Source organism: Diorhabda carinulata, chromosome 6 (assembly GCF_026250575.1).
Source record: "Diorhabda carinulata isolate Delta chromosome 6, icDioCari1.1, whole genome shotgun sequence".
NCBI classification, from domain to species: Eukaryota; Metazoa; Arthropoda; class Insecta; order Coleoptera; family Chrysomelidae; genus Diorhabda; species Diorhabda carinulata.
In genome coordinates, this window is record NC_079465.1 from 10,454,867 (window position 1) to 10,473,054 (window position 18,188).

At 33.4% G+C, this 18,188-nt stretch overlaps 1 protein-coding gene across 1 annotated transcript; it reads right to left on the minus strand.

Annotated features, from left to right (window-relative positions):
* Positions 1-579: 579 nt before the first annotated feature.
* LOC130895264 (facilitated trehalose transporter Tret1-like) lies at positions 580-14,544 on the minus strand. The gene is made up of 6 exons (XM_057802487.1): positions 14,325-14,544; positions 13,629-13,784; positions 10,472-11,803; positions 9,681-9,808; positions 6,615-6,756; positions 580-1,954 (listed from the first exon to the last, which is right to left on the minus strand). The coding sequence occupies exons 2-6, from the start codon at positions 13,771-13,773 to the stop codon at positions 618-620; spliced, it is 3,084 nt and encodes a 1,027-aa protein (XP_057658470.1). The 5' UTR covers positions 13,774-13,784; positions 14,325-14,544; the 3' UTR covers positions 580-617.
* Positions 14,545-18,188: the final 3,644 nt, after the last annotated feature.

The following is an 18,188-nucleotide window of genomic DNA, read 5'->3' on the forward strand; positions in this document are numbered from 1 at the left end:
ACAGGCTTGCACTTCTTCAAAGGAATGAGTTTTGATAAGTTAAAGTTCTGATCGTCTTTAGTGGAACTCGATGTTTATGAGCCAGTTCTACCTGCCGGGTAGATCTTGTAAAAACTGCTTTAGGTGGGATTATGTTGGACAGCTCGGAAGAGCAATTGCCGTGGTGATATCGGTTAAACTTTTCTTCTGGCTAGCTCTGAATTGCTTATAAATCAACTATTCTTTTCTGTATTGAGTCGAACATCTTCGTGCTATTCTTGGGAGCCGAGCTCAAATTGTGCGTGTAGTGGTAGTGTGAACAGTGTGTTCATTACTACCAAGTATTATAAAAATCAACGATAACATAGCATAAACAGGTTTTATATTTGAACTCAAAACACTTTGTATTTCAGAAGATAGCGATCTTTTATTTACTTTGGCTCAAATCTTCTTATTTCGTATGATATTTAGGCCTATCACTGAATCAACCTATATATTCAATTGATATTTGTTGATATCTTCTTCAAAATTTGAATTTAAAAACTTTTAAGATAAATTTTATGATGTAACTACGGAGGATATATCAGATTTCAATAATCATTTATAAAAAATCCCAATTTTATTATTATTTATTTATTTCAATAATTTCTCAAAATCTCTTGAATTTCCAATACACTCTTTCCTCTGGTTTCTGGTAATATCACATGAATCATTATGGCTCCAATGAAGCAGGTTCCACTAAATATCCACATACACCAATGGATACCAAGTATTTCAAGCAAAAAGGGAAAAGCAGATATATAGATTGTGAGAACAGTATTAGTGATAATTGTCGTTAAAGCGTTAGCCGTTGATCTAAGATCGGAGAGAAATAATTCACTCATAATACTTATTGGTATTGGACCAAGACCTATAGCATATGTACCAACAAACAAAATTACAAAAACTAGGGGTACCCAGTGCAACTGTGTTATCAAGGGAGAGTTCACGCTTTTCAAATAAAAATAGTATCCCAAAACGGCTACAGATATTCCGGCGCCTATAGCAGATATTATAAGAAGAGGTTTTCTTCCAGTTCTCTCTACTAAGAAAAATGGAACCGTGAAAATGGCTATCTTAACGGCTCCAACAGCAATAGAAATCGTATGGCCTGATACACTGGATCCCGAACCTTGGAATAAAGGAGCTAACAAAGGCATTATAACAGGTACACCAGAAAAGAATTGTATGATGATGGGCAGTAAACTGAGCATTAAACCGATTCTACCTTCTTTACGTTTAAATAATTTTAAGAAGTTATTCTGCTTATTTTTTTTTGCTTCTTCTACAGACTCTCGAATATGATTGAAATCTTTCTCTAACTGTTCATCAGATTTGTTACTTCGCAATTTCTTTAGAGTCATTCTACATTCGTTATCTCTCTTTTTGGTCAAATGGTAAACAGGAGTCTCTGGCGCTAATCCAAAAAGTAATAAAAAAACTACTAATGGTACTGCTGTTAGAAGTGTAAACATTTTATAACTAAAAATTGATCCGATGAAGAAAGTATACAATTGTCCCACTGGCAAACAAACTGGCATGAGACATCCGTATTTAGCTCGGTTATTATTGTCGCATATTTCCGCTAAATACATGGGCATAACTGCTAATACGGCCATGAATCCAATATTCACACAAGATTCGAACGTGACAATTATGATGATAGATTTTCCAAAAGCCACTCCTACTATACTCATTAGCATAGTTATTCCGGTAATAAACAATACATTTTTTCGTCCAATATAATCTGCTAATTTTGGTAAAAGCAGAGCGCCAATCAAGGATACCATTCCAGATATGCCTAATAATTGAGACGTTTCGAAAGTTGTTATCGGTCGTCCAATTGGATTTTCCTCGGTGTTATTGGAATGCAGTTTGATGAGAGCTGGCGAAAACCATCCTATAGTCGTTCCTCCGAATATGATTAAAAATAAACCTGTAATGAATAACATTATACAAGTCAATAGAATAACAATACTCAAGAGAAAAAATTATATTTATCAGGCCTTAATCTGCTCCTACTCCTTTGAATTTCACCGCGGAAATTAAAAGCTGAAACAAAAAACTATGAAATGATTAGAATAGAAAACAAAAATTATTTGTTTACTATCGAGAACACTGTTGACAGAAACACAATCTCTGCTGGTCTTGAGGTAACTAGTGAGCTAGCCGCCTCGACCTTGTAATTATGGTGACCTATTGGCGGGTTTTAGGTTTTTGGCACGGGAATGAAGTATATTATTGGAGAGAGGAGTGATAAATGTGTGGAGATTGGCTTCTCGGTGGGTTTCAGAGCAGATGTTATTGTTGGTCAAAGTGGTACTGGAGTGGTATTCAGACATTTTGGACGTTTCGATAACCTCTCGAATAATCAGGGAGCGAAGTAAGGTGATAGTTTTGGTTCTATTTTAAATCGATTGTGTGTCCAGTATGGACTCGTTGTTGTGCAATGGTGGAGAAAATATCTTTCCTATATTGGCCAGCATATCGACGTATATCCATCAGAACGAAGGAAAACTTATTATATGTCACTAATTCCGATATTTTCTCCACCCTTGCCCAATATCGTGTCCAGACCGGACCACACGATCGATTTCAATAGAATCAAAACTATTGCCTCACTTCGCTTCTTCAAGTCCAAAATTATTCGAGAAGCTATCAAAATAGAGAAACGTTCAAATAGTCTGAACACAAGGGACGATAGCCAGAGATTTTCGGCAACCTGGAAACACCTTCTTCAGTCTTTCGCTCCAATACCATTTTGGCCAACAATAACATCTTCTCTAAAACACCCAGAAAAGCTGATCTCCACACATTTATTACCCATTCCGCCGATAATATACTTCCTACGCGCGCCAAAAACCCAAAACCCGCTAATAAGTCCATTATGAAACAAAGTCCAGGCTAGTTCACCAGTTACCTCAAGACCAGCAGTGATTGTATTAGTGTAAACAGTGTTCTTAATGGTAATCAAATTATTTTTGTTTATATTCTAATCATTTTAAATTTTTTTGTTTCAGCTTTTAATTTCCTCTTTGAAATTCCAAGAAGCGGTCAGATTGAGGCCTTGGAACCAACCAAAAGAAGAGGTAATTCGTTGCGTAGAGTTGTTACCCTTCTTTCACGCTTTTCTTGATTATGACTCCAAAGTGGAAGCCGAAACGTCAAGAAATTCCAAATTTTCAACGCGGTTTAATCCGTGAACCTAGTTCTTTTGTTCAGAATACATGAAGATCATTATAAAGCCTAATAAGAAACGTCACTGAAGCAAAAAGGATAAAATAGAAGGAAGTCGCAGGAAAATTTGGATAGATCTCATACCAAAAGAAGGAAGAAGAAAGGGAAAAGCAATACGATAATGAATGATATAGCAAAAGACAGAAAAGAGAGTGGAAAATGAAAGTATCAGCCTGGAAGTCAATAATAGCAGTGGTTTATTAGGAACAAAACTAAGTTTTCACGTTATTTAATTGGGGAAGTATACTCATTGATTTTTTTTCTCTGTGTGAACCAGATGCAGGATCTCGCCTCACTGCTGGCTTCCTTGGAGTTTAAGGAAGAAAAAAAAAATAAGTTCTTCATAACAGATGGCGTTAAACTTGCCAATGCGGTTTTGGCATCGGACAGGGCTTTTCTGACATCAACCGTATAATGAACAAACACTAACTTACATAATGAATGGGATGTATTTCTGACATATTCGTTTAACTCATACCATTTTAATAGTCTTTTTTCCATACAACGACATAAAACATATCTTTCTGTGCAATTTCATACTATCTTTCAGTGCACTATATATAATGAATTGATAACGTGAATATATGCCATTTGGATAGACTAAATGAGGTTTGATTATTTAGTCAGAAAATTTTTTTATTCAATGCACGCATATTTTTCCATGTACGTGGTTTTATAGTGTAGGAAATTTCTTAAAGTTTCATCCCAATTTCTTATGAATAAACATGCCGTTTTTCTTCTGGTGAACATACTACCATTCACTAAGTAATAAAAACACAATAATTTTTATCTGCTCAGACAGTAAGATTGTGCAGAAACTAATGAAGTCCCACACGAACTGGTGAGTGATCTCTACAAGGTTCAGCTCGCTCTGGTATAGAAGAATTCGCTCACCAGATTGGTGTAGCCAACAGTATAGATATCCTATCTCTGATAATTTGCTCTGCGGAGATGGATGTAAATAACTGATGTGAGACAAGCTTAGACACATATATGGGATTTCTGTTTTGCCAATCAACTTCTTCATCAAAGATTTGCGACTGGTGACTGGTTTTCAACCAGAAACTGACATCTGAGATGCCATCTCCGTATTTTAGACATCAAAAACGATCCGAAATGACACTGGTGGATGAAAAAGGAAAAAACTGATGAGCACGTCATCGGTTACCGCCCACTCTTGCATGTCAGGCTCAAACACTTAGGTAAGTTTAGCATTTTGCCTAGTAACTATTGCCTAATCTAATTATCATCGATCTCTGATAGTTTCAATTTAAGTATGAAGTGCCTAACTATAAACATTTCCTGAAACATAGACAGAACGTTATTCCCCAATTTCCCTATTAATAAAATCCAAATAGGTGATGAGTATTGGGTATGTTATTTGAATTTTTAGCAAATGAAAATTTCAATTTTCTCATTCGATTTTTTGATGTAATTAGAAGTAATATTGTTGAAGGGAGAAACTATACTATGATTCATAGAAAACATATCCAGAATTTCCTAAAAATATATACAGGATGAGTCGAGAGGAGCGCACCAAACTCTAGGAGTGTATTATACACGTGAAAATAATATAAAAAACTGTTTGTTCTTATACGATTTTCATTTGTTATCAAGTCATGGAGTAATTAAAAATGTTCATCTAGGTTTCCACTTATATCTGAATTTCAACATTATCAAAGTATGCCATGTTCGAAGCTCAAAGGCATTTGATAATTCTGACGTTTTGATGAACTGTCAGTGTACAGTGAACAGTAACTAAACGTTTAAAGCTTCCCAGGGCTAACATATCATCTGAACGCGCTACTCGACAAGGTTTGGTAGAAGTAAAAAATATTCTGCATCTAATAGAATAAGGTTCAACTACTAGCTCACGGAGAATTGCCACTCAATTAGGAATTCCACAAATAAGGGTGATAAACACACTCCACGAACAAGTCTTATATCCTTATCACGTACAGAGAGTACAGCACCTACAACCAGAGGATTACGCTTACCATATGGAGTTTTGTCGGTGGATAAATAATAGTCATTGTGTTGTATCGAATATGGTCTTTACGGATGAACCTACATTTACCCGTGATGACATCAATAATACTCGTAACTATCATGTATAGTCGGACGAAAATCCCCACGCAACAGTCGAAAGCAATTTTCAACATCGGTTTTCTGTAAACGTGTGGTATAGTTGACAGTTATTTAATTGGCCCTTTCATTTTAGAGAATCGTCTCACGGGAGACAACTACCTAAATTTTTTACAAAATGAGTTACAAGGCCTACTAGACGATGTTCCTATCAGCACGATGGAGCTCCTGCACATGTCGCTCGTCAGGTCAAGCAAATTTGGACGAACGTTTTCCAAAACGTTGGATTAGTCGTGGAGGTCCCATTAAGTGGCCTGCAGGATCTCCAGACCTCACACCACTAGATTTTTGTTTATGGGACTGGATGAGAAATGAAGTCTACAAAATAATAGTGGACGAATTGAGAATACTGCAGAAAGAAGAAATGGAATGAATCAATTGGAAGAGCAGCAAACGCTCTTCGTAGACGAAGCAGAAAAATCGGATAAAAACATATGAGTTTTTTACATTATTTTCACGTGTATAATACACTCCTAGAATTTGGTTATATAAAAACTTTGTTGTGATTATATTTTCTTTCCTCCGTCATTAAATGGGAAATTTTTAAACAATTGATTGGGTCGTAGTTACAACTATATGTTTTTCCAAATAAATCATTCACTGTAAGGAAAACAACACAAGTCTGCATTCCGTAGAGGACCCTTCACAATTCCGTGAAATGGAACGGGAGAATTGTCTTGTGAAGGGCGTATACTAGGTAAGTATTATATTTTGAGAATTTATGTTTATGTCTAGTAATTGAATTTCACATTTGGCATGGAGACAGAAGTTGACGTCAAGAGTTGTTAAGCAACTATGTAGTAATTCAATTAATACTTGGCAACGAGAATAGAAGTCAGTAAAGTAAAAACGAAAGAAAATTGTTACCCAATATGTTTCCATCTATTAACTATATCATCATTTCTTCAATCTGGCTTATTTACATTGGTGAGCATCGGATAATGAAATTTTTTTTACAAAGCTGGATTTTCTGGAGTAAATAGTGGTGATTATACTGAAATACAGTTCACATTACCACTACACCAACACTTAAAATTACACTGTCTGAAGCGTGTTTTTATGACGAACTATTTGTCTCCACATACAGAAGGATTCCCTACCAGTTGTGGTAGTGTAAAGAGTGTGTTCAGCAGAAATGTTTTGCTTGACAATGAAAATGAAGATGTAGATACCAAGGAAATTAAAATGGAGAGAGATAAATGAAATTGTATTACCTGTTAATACTGTATATCGCAAATACCATGTTTCGCATACATCATCGTTTTCGGGTATAAATTGTTGTGACTTTTCATCTTTTGATATTGGAGGCACATATTTGATTGTTTTGAAATCAGAATTCTCCATTGTTCCTCGGCTCTTATTGTAATTTAAAACAATAAATGTTTATAAAATGATTGTACAAACCTTTATCACTAACTAAATAAGATGACGAGCATGAAAAGCATAGAAACCTATTTTTACAAGTAATATTAAAGAATTAAAGTTTCATAAAAATATTTAGAAATCATTGAATAAATATTAAAATTTGAAAAATGGTTGAAATTTTATTTGTAGTGTACAGAATGATTATAAAAATTCAAATCGTATCTCATATTGCGTTAACATTTGAGTAGAGATAAGTAGAGTGTAAATGTATTTAGATATTGGTTAATTGGGTAACCTAAAAGGCAGGGAGAACTTCACTTATTGCTCCTCATTTTGATATTCGTCTTCTTTCATAAGTACGTTGAAGTAGTTTAAAGGAAAAATATCTAATGTTGTCTACTACTTAAGTATCCAAAAGTGTATTAGAGAAAAATATAAGGAGCATTTTATCTAAAATTTAAAGACATGACAGGAGAATAGAGAAAAAACTCTGGTAGAAGAGAATTCGAAGTAATATTTGCTGTGTGTTACTCATCATCGCCTAATAAAGATCGTTTTTTTGCAAATCAAACTTTAGGCTCAAAAAAATTGCGGGTGATCAATTGATTCGAAATCCATTTCGGGTCGATAGTCATAGCGATAATTGAAGATGGAAGAGCACATTTTTCCTTTTACCATGTTAAACATATGGTATACTCCAGTATTTCGTTTTCTGTTCACTGAGCAGCAATGGAACTAGAGATTTTTTATTTTAATGACGGGAAGAAGAAGTCGATCACTATAGTACTTTTTGGTATATAAAGACGCTATACTATGAAAATGTACCTACTTGTTTGAGCTCTGTGTGTTATGTTAGTGGATGACTTTGAAATTAAGACGTATTATATATAGTGTTTAACTCGATCTTAAGTATCGATGCATTTCATTTTCGTCTTTAAATACCGTTATATTTGGAATTGAACTCCGAAAATTAGCCAGAGTGAACCTAATCAGCTTTAAACTGAGGAGATTATCCCTCTTTGATTCTTCATAAACACTGGATGGAATATTCTAAGAATACTTTCAATAACCTTTTACTTCTTCAATATCACAACAGATGTTAATCTGTACGTAATATTATGCATTATAGGTATTAGTAGCTATATATGAGCTTTATCTTCTGCTGAATTTGGACATCGAATTAGCGAAATACAGACAAAAGAGCTCAATAGAAGAAAATCGTTGGATAATGGAAGGGAAAAGCTTACAATAAGATGGGTATTACAAGTACTTCGCGGGATATCAGCAAGTAACTTTTTTGGTTCCATGTCCATTAGACTACCAACGTTATGAAGGAAAAGGAATATAGACAAGGAGCATATATACAAGGCTTATAATCTATTTAGAATCATAGCCATTCAGAATGAGCTCTTTTAATATTGTAAAAGCTTAGCCCACATTATTGTTCTCCATTTATTTCGGTCCATTCCACGACAAAATTTTCCAGGACCCTATGTAAAAAAGAGAACATCAGCCTTTTGTAGATGTTATTTCAACAGGCTCAAAATCTCCATCTAAGAAAGGAAAACACATTTTTAGCACCCACATCAGTAGTAACTCAGAATTCGTTCAAGGAGGTTTAAAGGCAATTGTTTTTAAAAAAAAAATTGCGATTATCATGAGGAAATGAGTGCAAAACATCATGAAAAATTATTATCAGATATTCTCTTGAAACCTAAACTAGGATCTGCTATTGTTATGGGTGTGGTATGTTGTATGTATGAGGTATGTTGTGTTCATACCACATTCAGACTCCTAAAACACTTCCCAATAACCCAAGAGGAAAGCCCAGATTGCAGCTTGGCTTGCTTAGAAAAATGTTACAATTTAATTCAATTCAATGAACTAATTTTGACAATAAAATTACTAAATTCAACACAATGTCATAGAGATGTATAAAATATGTACTATTCTGCATCTACAACATAGTCAGTACTAAAAGCAAACGGGTATCGTACTGAATACAGATACGCAAAATTCGAAGTTATAATGTTTGCAATGACGACCTTTCACTTTCAAGAGTCAAACAAAAACATGTAAGAAAGTCGTCATATTCTCGGCGATTTTTTTACCGTTAGCAATAAGGAAATATTAAAAAAAAACTTAATTTATAAAAGATTTTTTTCATTAGAAATGAAATAAGAAAGATATCAGTATTTAATGTATTTGATAATTTTGTCCTCAATATCCCTTGACAATTTTCATAATAGTTAGTTTCTGGAATGGAAAATGGACTCAAACGCCATGAGTTGACATCAAATGAAGTCAATTCACGTTTATTGTCGGACATACGGACGGACGGAAAAAATGCTAGTAATAGCGCGTTTTTTTCTATTTGAGCTACTTAATACGAAAATAGTGACCAGAATTTGGCAATTTCAGATAATGAGCATATGAACGTGGCATGGTATTTATGCCAATTGGACTATTAATGCAATAGCCACGACGATAAGTTAATATTAACCCTTCATGTGCTAGGATAATAGGTATAAGATTAATAGATTCTCTTATAATCCCATTCTAGAACTGCTTTGTAATTGCAAATAGTCTTGACATATAATTTTTCGTTTTAAGTATAGATACCATCAGTTTTTATTTCAAAATCGTTTATAGACATCTTAGTGAGCTCTTGTCTTCGACAAGCACCAGCATAACCGATAATGAGAACAACCTAATGTAGATGAATATGTATATAGCGTGGAAATCCATATATAATTGACTACCTGTTTCCATTGCCAAGTACATGTTATTATCAGCCTCAGCAATAAAACGATGGAAGTCATCAGATTCCATTTGGACTTTCTAAGTTCATAGATGTGATTTGGGGTAGTTGAAATTTCTTATTTATGTTGTTGTGATCTTATGATTTGTAATACCCAACTTATTGTAAGCTTTTCCCTACCATCATCCAACGATTTTATTCTATTGATCTCTTTTGTCTTTATTTCGCTAATTCGATGTCTAAATTCAGCTAAAGATAAAGCTCGCATATAGCTACTAATACCTATAATGCCTATAATATTACGTACACATAACCTCACAAATGGAACGATGCCTCTTTGGCAATGAAACATCAGTGTTGTATAATACCTTTTGAAATTATAGATCGACCCTGTATATTGCTCGCTTAACATATCGTAGTTACATAACCTATCCTAACCATACTCACTTTTTTACAAAATTCTATTCTAATTCTAATTAAATTCGTCGATCAATAATAAGATTACCTGCTAATGCCCCTATTGTGTTACTGGCAGGGAGTTGATTACTTTTTTCGGGTGGCTATGTGTTGGGTTCATATTCAATGACAGTAAGGTTACATCAAAAATTATTTTTAGCCAATTCCGCCACAGAATCGGCTTCACTTATGTAGTCAGCTAGATTCACAACAAGTTGAGATAAATCATATTCTATCTTTTCAACATGAACATGCTATATATCATCTACTGAACACTAAACAAAAGAATCCATATTCCTACTTCATAGTAGTCGCATTTCGAAACTCGGTATAATATTTAGCTTAAAGCGTAAAACGTTTTTCACGTTGGATATGAACTACTAACTAAGGTCAATCAATAGGTACGTTGTCAAAATAAAACAAGTTCAAATGAATGTTTGTATGGCTATAAACAAATACATTTATGCACAATAGATCAATAATGCTAACATTCCAATAACATTTTCTGAATTTCTTCAACACTTTTTCCTGTTGTTTCAGGTAGAAACATATACATGAGAACAGCACCAATAAAAGTGAGAATAGAAAAACACCACATGCACCAATGGGTTCCAGCAGCTTCGGCAAGAAGAGGAAATGAAGATTGGAAAATAGTTAATAACAAACAACTAAATGTTATTACAATTGCAGTTCCCGTTGATCTTAGCTCAATATTAAAAAATAAACTGACCATTGTGAATGGAATAGAGCCTAGTCCAAGGAAATACATGAAAAAATATACTAAAATGCTTGTTAGAGGAACCCAATGAAACTGTTGAGTCAAATGTGATCCAACATGCTGGAAGTAGAAAAATAATCCCATAAAAATTAAAGGTATACCACACCCAATGGCCGATATGATTAATAAGGGTCTTCTTCCGACCCTTTCAATAATAAAAACAGTTAGTATAAGGCTTAGGATAGAAACAGCTTCAGCTATAATAGCAATTGCATCTCCAGATAGATTTGAATCTGCATTTTCATAAATAGGAGCCAACAATGGTAACAAAGTGGCCCCTCCTCCAAAAGTCTGTACAGCCATTCCTAACGAGCTTAAAAATAATCCACATCTACCTTCTTTGGTGGTAAATACTTTCAAAACCTTGAAAGGTTTACTTTCTCCCGTTGGAGCTAGGCTCTGACTCATATGACGATAATCAACTTCCAACTCACTTTTAGCTTTGTTGTTTCGCAATTTTTCAAGAGCTAATCTACACTCTTCATCTCTTCCTTTACTCAACAGATAAACAGGGCTTTCAGGTACATAGAAGAAGAATAATATGAATGGCAATAAAGGTGCAGCTATGACTAACGTGTAATCTCTAATGAGTAATAGTGGGCCGAGTACATAAGCATACAATTGTCCAAGAGGAATACAGAGAGATAATATACAACCATATTTAGCTCTGTTATGATCTTCACATATTTCTGTGAGATACATCGGGAAAACTCCCAATGTTCCAACGAAAGATATAGAACATATTGTTGAGAACAAAATGATTAGTACTATGGTGTTACTAAAAGCGAGTCCTAAAAGACTAATCAACATGATAAAACCTATAACTAGAATACATATTTTTCTTCCTAATATATCTGCCAATTTAGGAAAGATAACCGAGCCCGGTAAAGACACCATGCCTGGTATCCCGAATAACAGAGAAACTTCTGAACTTGTTATAGGTCTGCCTAAAGGATTGATTTCCAAATCAGTTGATTCTAATTTGATTAAGGATGGGGATGTCCATACTACTTTCGCTCCACCAACAATCCACGTTAGCATTCCTGAAAATGAGAATAATCGTTTCAAATATATTATTGAACAATAATTTTTGTTGCTTTATTGTCACAAATTTATTTTACATTCATACAGATTTTAAGCACTAATTGTTATGACTATTCACAGCAGTCAATATATGACGTTATCAATAAACAGGAAATAGATCCGCTAACAGTATTAGGGTATTTACCTTGCTACATTCAATTATTGGGTAAATTTGAGGATATTCAGTTAAAGGAAATATGATGCATCATAATACCTATAGGTGTTACAGAAAGAAGAAACATATAATGAGAAGAATAAGGAGAAGTGGAATATATTCGATTATTGAATAGATGGCATGAAGTGAGCGATAATTATAGATGTGTAGCATCCCTAAATAAATTCTGTGAACTTTTAGCACACAAAATACGAGGGAAATTCATATATTTTCGCAAATAATATATTAGAAGAATAATCAATGACTGTAATCGTTTAATGACTAAAATATTGTCAATCTATAAATAACAAATATAAAATAAAATTACATACGCAACTTTAGACCGGCAAGAATGATGATACTAATGAAAGCAGAGATGGTGAGACAAAACTTGGGTATACTTGAAAATAATAAATAATTTCGCTAGCTTGAGGAATGAAACGATAATTAGAGAGATAACGAGAAAAGTAAGGGTACAATTAGTACAAACCCATTGTTTTAATTTAATTACTTGCTCATTACTCTATAAAATAATGGTTACTATACTATAATTGCAAACATTTTATATAGCTGAATCAACCAGCACCCAGCAGGCTCATTTTCGTAATTTTTATTTTCAAATGCTGCATTCAATTATGAAATACTGAATCGGGCGTTTGCCGAAGATTTCTCAAAACTCTCTTTTTTTATTCATCTGTAGTTGTTTCCCAGCCATCAGAATATACGTATAATTCCAAATTTTACCAAAAACGTTCAAATGCCCTTCTTTGAGGCACATTATGAATACTCCTTGATTTATAGATGCTTTTTCTTTATGAACTGCATTAAATTAAATACACTTTTTTCATATATTTTGTCCGCTATAGGATATCCAGAAGGATAAATGTATGTTGAACAACGACCATGGGAAGATATCGCCAATCACACAAACAGTTTCGACCTGAACTTTTCGTGTCTTTTGAAATACACTTCTGAATTAATTCTTTCAACTTTATCTCAATAGTAAGTCTTATTATTCGCCGTTCCACTCCTGTCAAAAGTGACATAATTAGCCTCAACGATAATGATTTCCAAACCTTTAGCGGGCTAAAACTCTGACACTCCTATGTTTCGATGCTAGTTCCATTTGTTGCTTCTTAGAATATGGAAATCGTACTAGGATACTTGAAAAATTTGTGGACAAATATTTTGTAAGTGGAAATGGTAGCCGAAGGCAAAAAATCTTGGCTTAAAAATCATTATGCCATTATGCCATTATTGTTAAATCAACAGGAATGAAGACTGAATAAGATCAAACCTTTGTAGCAAATACAGAGCATAGTGCAGTTTAAAGGAGCAAATACGAATCATGGAAACAATAAATAGGACAATCTTGATATACAACTTTTTCAAATAATTTCAGCAGTTTCGAATAATTGATTCATTACAGCTATTTTTTTAAAATTGATCAGTGGAAAATTCCTCTATGAAAAGTGGAGTGAGTCATTTGAGCGAAACTGTCATTTGTACTGAAAGGTGTTCCAATTGCAATTTGTTAACAGCTCTTCATTTTGTCTGTTCACCTCAAGCATTGTTGTACTGTTGTGTGCGTAAAGACCAGATTATATAAATTCTTATAAGTTTCAAATTACCTATAACAATTGTGAAGCGTAAGAACCAAGAATCAGATTTCTTCTTCATGTCTGGCTGATTTTCTTTTGAAAAGTCCTTCACCGAAGTCTCTGTGACATTGGTTTGTATCAAGTCAGTAACTGCAGGCTTATGCTGTCTCTTCATATTGTTTCTTCCTATGAATAAAAAAGGGATAATTATCTCAAAAGCATAAACAATATTTTTCACAGATATCGTTATACAAAAGAATGTACAGAATAGTTTTTCAATATTATTCCATGGTGCTGGTTTTACAGGTTTTTTGCGGTCTCATTCTAATCTGGTAAACTCGCTTATCAGCTGGATACTAAATGATATTCTAACAGCGCTATGTTTCAGCGACTCATTCCATTTCCATTCCCAATTAAATTCCACCCGCGATACATAGTGGGGGTACACGCACTGAGCGAACGCGGCCCCAAAGAAAAATTAACACTAAAAAATCACTCCTATTCAGATCCTGCAGTGAAAAATTTCTTTTTTATCAAAGCATTCATAAAACAATACCATATTGCACATAAAAATTCTTCTATCGACTCATAAGTAACCCCTCATCTCTCTCTTCCTATTACATTGGAAAAACAATTGTATTAGAATTTTAAAACCACCAACTAACTTATTAAACATCTGAGGATTTGAAATAATAAACAGATATTAAAGTATGAGAATTAGCTTACACTGTTTCGTTTCAAAGGGACCAATCAATCATATAAATTCACCATCTCATTTGAGACAATGTTGAAACTTCTAGCAATATATCCTATTATTTTTTGAATAACATTCGAATAATGAAATGTGACACAAAGTAGTAGACACAAAATTCGTTATTTTCGTAGACAAAACCGTGAACTTGTTTCGAGAAAAAAACATAGAATCTGACTTTTAGGACGAACTGTAAACACTCCTGCTGTAATTGATAAATATAAGTAATAACGTTGTTATGAGTCACCATAATTTGTTTGACATTGAAATAGAAACTTGTAACATACAGGATGCACTCACCTTAACCATTTCATTAACATAGAATTCTAGTGAATCAAGAAATACGTATAATAAATACAATCATATACTTAATTTTATGTTCTACTATTTATTGGTTTGAAAAGGGATTTTTTGTTCATATACACAACACATACATAGATATAAAAGCACGTACAAAAAACTAGACATAGAGGGTCTCAGAAGTACCTGGTCCAACACAGAAGTTTTTGAAAAAAGATATTTTTATCTTTCAATATAATCTTCTTTAAGCTTCATACACTTATGCCAGTGATGTACAATAAGTTCGATACCTATAATCTAGTACAGCTTTCATATTGGTTGGGCTAAAGCCTTTCAAATAACGATGACCAATTTTTCACATGTTTACAATTTCACTGAAAACGTTCACTATTGATGGTGGCCAGACAAATACTAAACAACGTGGCGTCTTCAAACTTAAAACATGTGCTCTATAGATAGTCTACTTTGTAATTAGTGGTATTTTTCAAGCAACTACCGCCATCTCTAGGTCAGGCCAGTTACTTCTAGGACCATTCTCGTATATCACTGTTCCGGAGGAACAATGAAGTAAATGCAAAAATATTCCAGAAGGAAATAAGTCCATAGACAATATGAGAAATATCCCTCTATACACACATACACACATATTGGAAATGTCAGCTATTATTACCTTCGTTCAATGAAACAACGCCACAGTTGCACTCAAAAGTGACATGAGAGTGGTTGTGCTTCGTAATATAGTTACGCTAGTGTAATTTTTAACATAAACCTGAATTGACTTCCTTTTGAGTTGAACTTGATGCATAAATTCAATAGAATAGTTATTATTTTCTTCTTGTTTTGTTCATTCTTCCATAAAAAATGTTTTGAAAACGTTGAAAGAACTGACAAAACCATTTCAAGAAAAATGATGAATAGCATTTACAGATCAAAAGTGAATCCTAATCCTCGTGTAATGAAAATACATTCGACAACCTTAAGAAACTATTATTATTTGTCACTTCTAATTATAAATTTCATACAGCTGCAGATCGTTTTTTCTCTCCTGTGAGAATTTTTGTGTGAAATTTGCCACGTAAAATCGAAATTTTTAGTATCGTTAATTCGAATGTTACGATTTATCGAGTGCTAGAAACATCAAATGCTTCAGAGATTTTTTAGAGAAAAGAAATAAAACTTCAAATTATTGAGTGTTGATAATCAAGTAAATATTATATTTATTAACTGCTATCCTTTAAAGATGACAAAAGTTAAGAGGTACATACTTGTATATATTCATAATGTGAATTAATTAATATTTCGAAAGAAATCTGTTATATGAGTTTGCTTCAAAGCACAATGCTGCTCAGAATGCTCAATATTTTTTTTAAGAAAAGAAGTGTCTTGAATGCTTTTTCATTACTTTCGTTTTGTAGATGAAACTTTGTGTCCATAACTGACACTTCTGCCAAAGGTTCTAATGTATCGTCCTAATCTCCATCATTTTGTCATTTCTATATATATCGGAGATCAAATTTCGTCATCAGTTAGTGAACCTGAGACAGCAACATCCTCATCGACTCGAACAAAGTCAGAAAAACCTATACCGCTGGTGTCAAATAGTGTTTCTGTTGCTGGCTCTATATCATCCGTAATTATTGAGTTTGTTGAGGTGTTACAGTTCTCCATGCCTTGTCAATCAGTAAAATAGCCTTCGGAACCGTGACATTCGTAGTACTGTCGTTATCGAAGCTTTTTTGTTAGCACGATAGTCAGTAGTAAATGAATTCACTCCTTTTGAAACCCCGCGGTTTTATCGCTTTACCTATCACTAACGGTTGAAGTTTTCTTGATCCGTCGATATCCAGTGCAAGTGAAATCGTTAGCCCCTCTACTATGTTTTACAAATGACAGTTTTCATCTTTAAAAGCAAGCGTCTTGTCTGGTGAACATTATTAAAAATAATTCAAGCGTATTAGTTTTCAATTAAAGTATACTTCAAAGTAACTTTTTCAAACACAACTCTATTTTTCTTTTTAAAATTTGTAAGCCAGTCTTCATTGTCGTGAAGTTTTTGATGCTTAGAGTAGATGCGAACTCTTTTGCTTTTTCTTTCAACACGTTACCGCTTATAGACACTTTTTGTCCTCTACGATGTTTTGGCCAAATTACTAGGCCTTATTTCCAAAGAGGAAATTTACCTAGTAGTTATTTTTCGTACTTCAACAGAGTTCTAAGAGGTATCTTAAATTTTTTTGCGACTTCACTTTTCTTTCCACCTATCTCTACTTTTTTGATTAACTTCTTTCCAGCAATTGACAAGCATTTATACTTTTTAGGACTCATAACTAACACTAACTTTTATTTTAACAAAAGAAAAACAGTAACTGAAACTCAGCTACACAAACCAATATGGCAGTGTATTTATATGTGTACTAAGGCACAAGTTTGTACTTATTATTACTTTGAATTATGTCCTTAGTTGTTTCAGCAGCAGGCACACATACTTAACTATGGATTACTGGGACTTGTTTATAGAACATCAAGTAACTTGATTGTATTGATGTATTGATTTAGTTCGAAATATAAAGATATTTTCAAGAAAAGCCTTGATAACTTTGATTTATACAGAGGTTTGAATTATCGCAGTTTTGAATTGAGAGTCAACTGTATAACTATTTTGATAACATATCAGCTGACATAAACTGTGGAATAAATTGCTAATTCTAAATTTTTGTATATTTGTCAGGTATTTGGGAAATACATTTTCAATACAATACAAAAAATAATACAAACTATGTTCCTAGAATCTAATTTTATTTTTACTCATAACATCCAAACTCAACAAGAGCGTATATTAAAATGAATCATGAGAATTATTCATAAACGCTTTTACTGTAACATAGCTGCTCCGTCATGAAACGTATATTCCTTTTCCACAATAGCAATATCAAGTTGCCATATTTGCCATCATTTAAATAATGGATTGATGAAAATAGAGCGTATATTTTTATATCAATATTTTGTCATGGGACCTTTTTTCCACATTTCAAGTAGAGGCTTGAAAAATATCATCTGATATATGTATGTTAGGAAGTTATTAATTCTTTTAAATCACTCTATGACCAGATGGGAATATAAAATTCTGTATCTTGGTACTTGTTGTGAAGACCTGCGGCTGCTGAAGCAGATTTCCCAAATGAACGTCATCTTGAACTATTGGAGTTATTATTAATTGAAATCCAGCAAAATATATGCTTTATGAAGCTAAACCTGAATCTAGTATTTTTCTAATACTTCATGACGTATTCATCAAAATTAAGTGATAAATAAGCAGCTATAGCTCCTAAAAAGCTGAATGTATACTAGCAAACTTGATCTTAATGTAATCTTCTATTAAACTGATCTCATCTGTGGAATGAAAAGGTGCAGTATTGATGAAATAACAAAGAATAGAAGAACCTAAATCTGCAAATATTGGTACCAATTAAATGACTTGTTTTCCATGAAAATTTGAGGCAAAAAAAAGGCAAAGACTAGTAAAATATTTTCTTGTTATT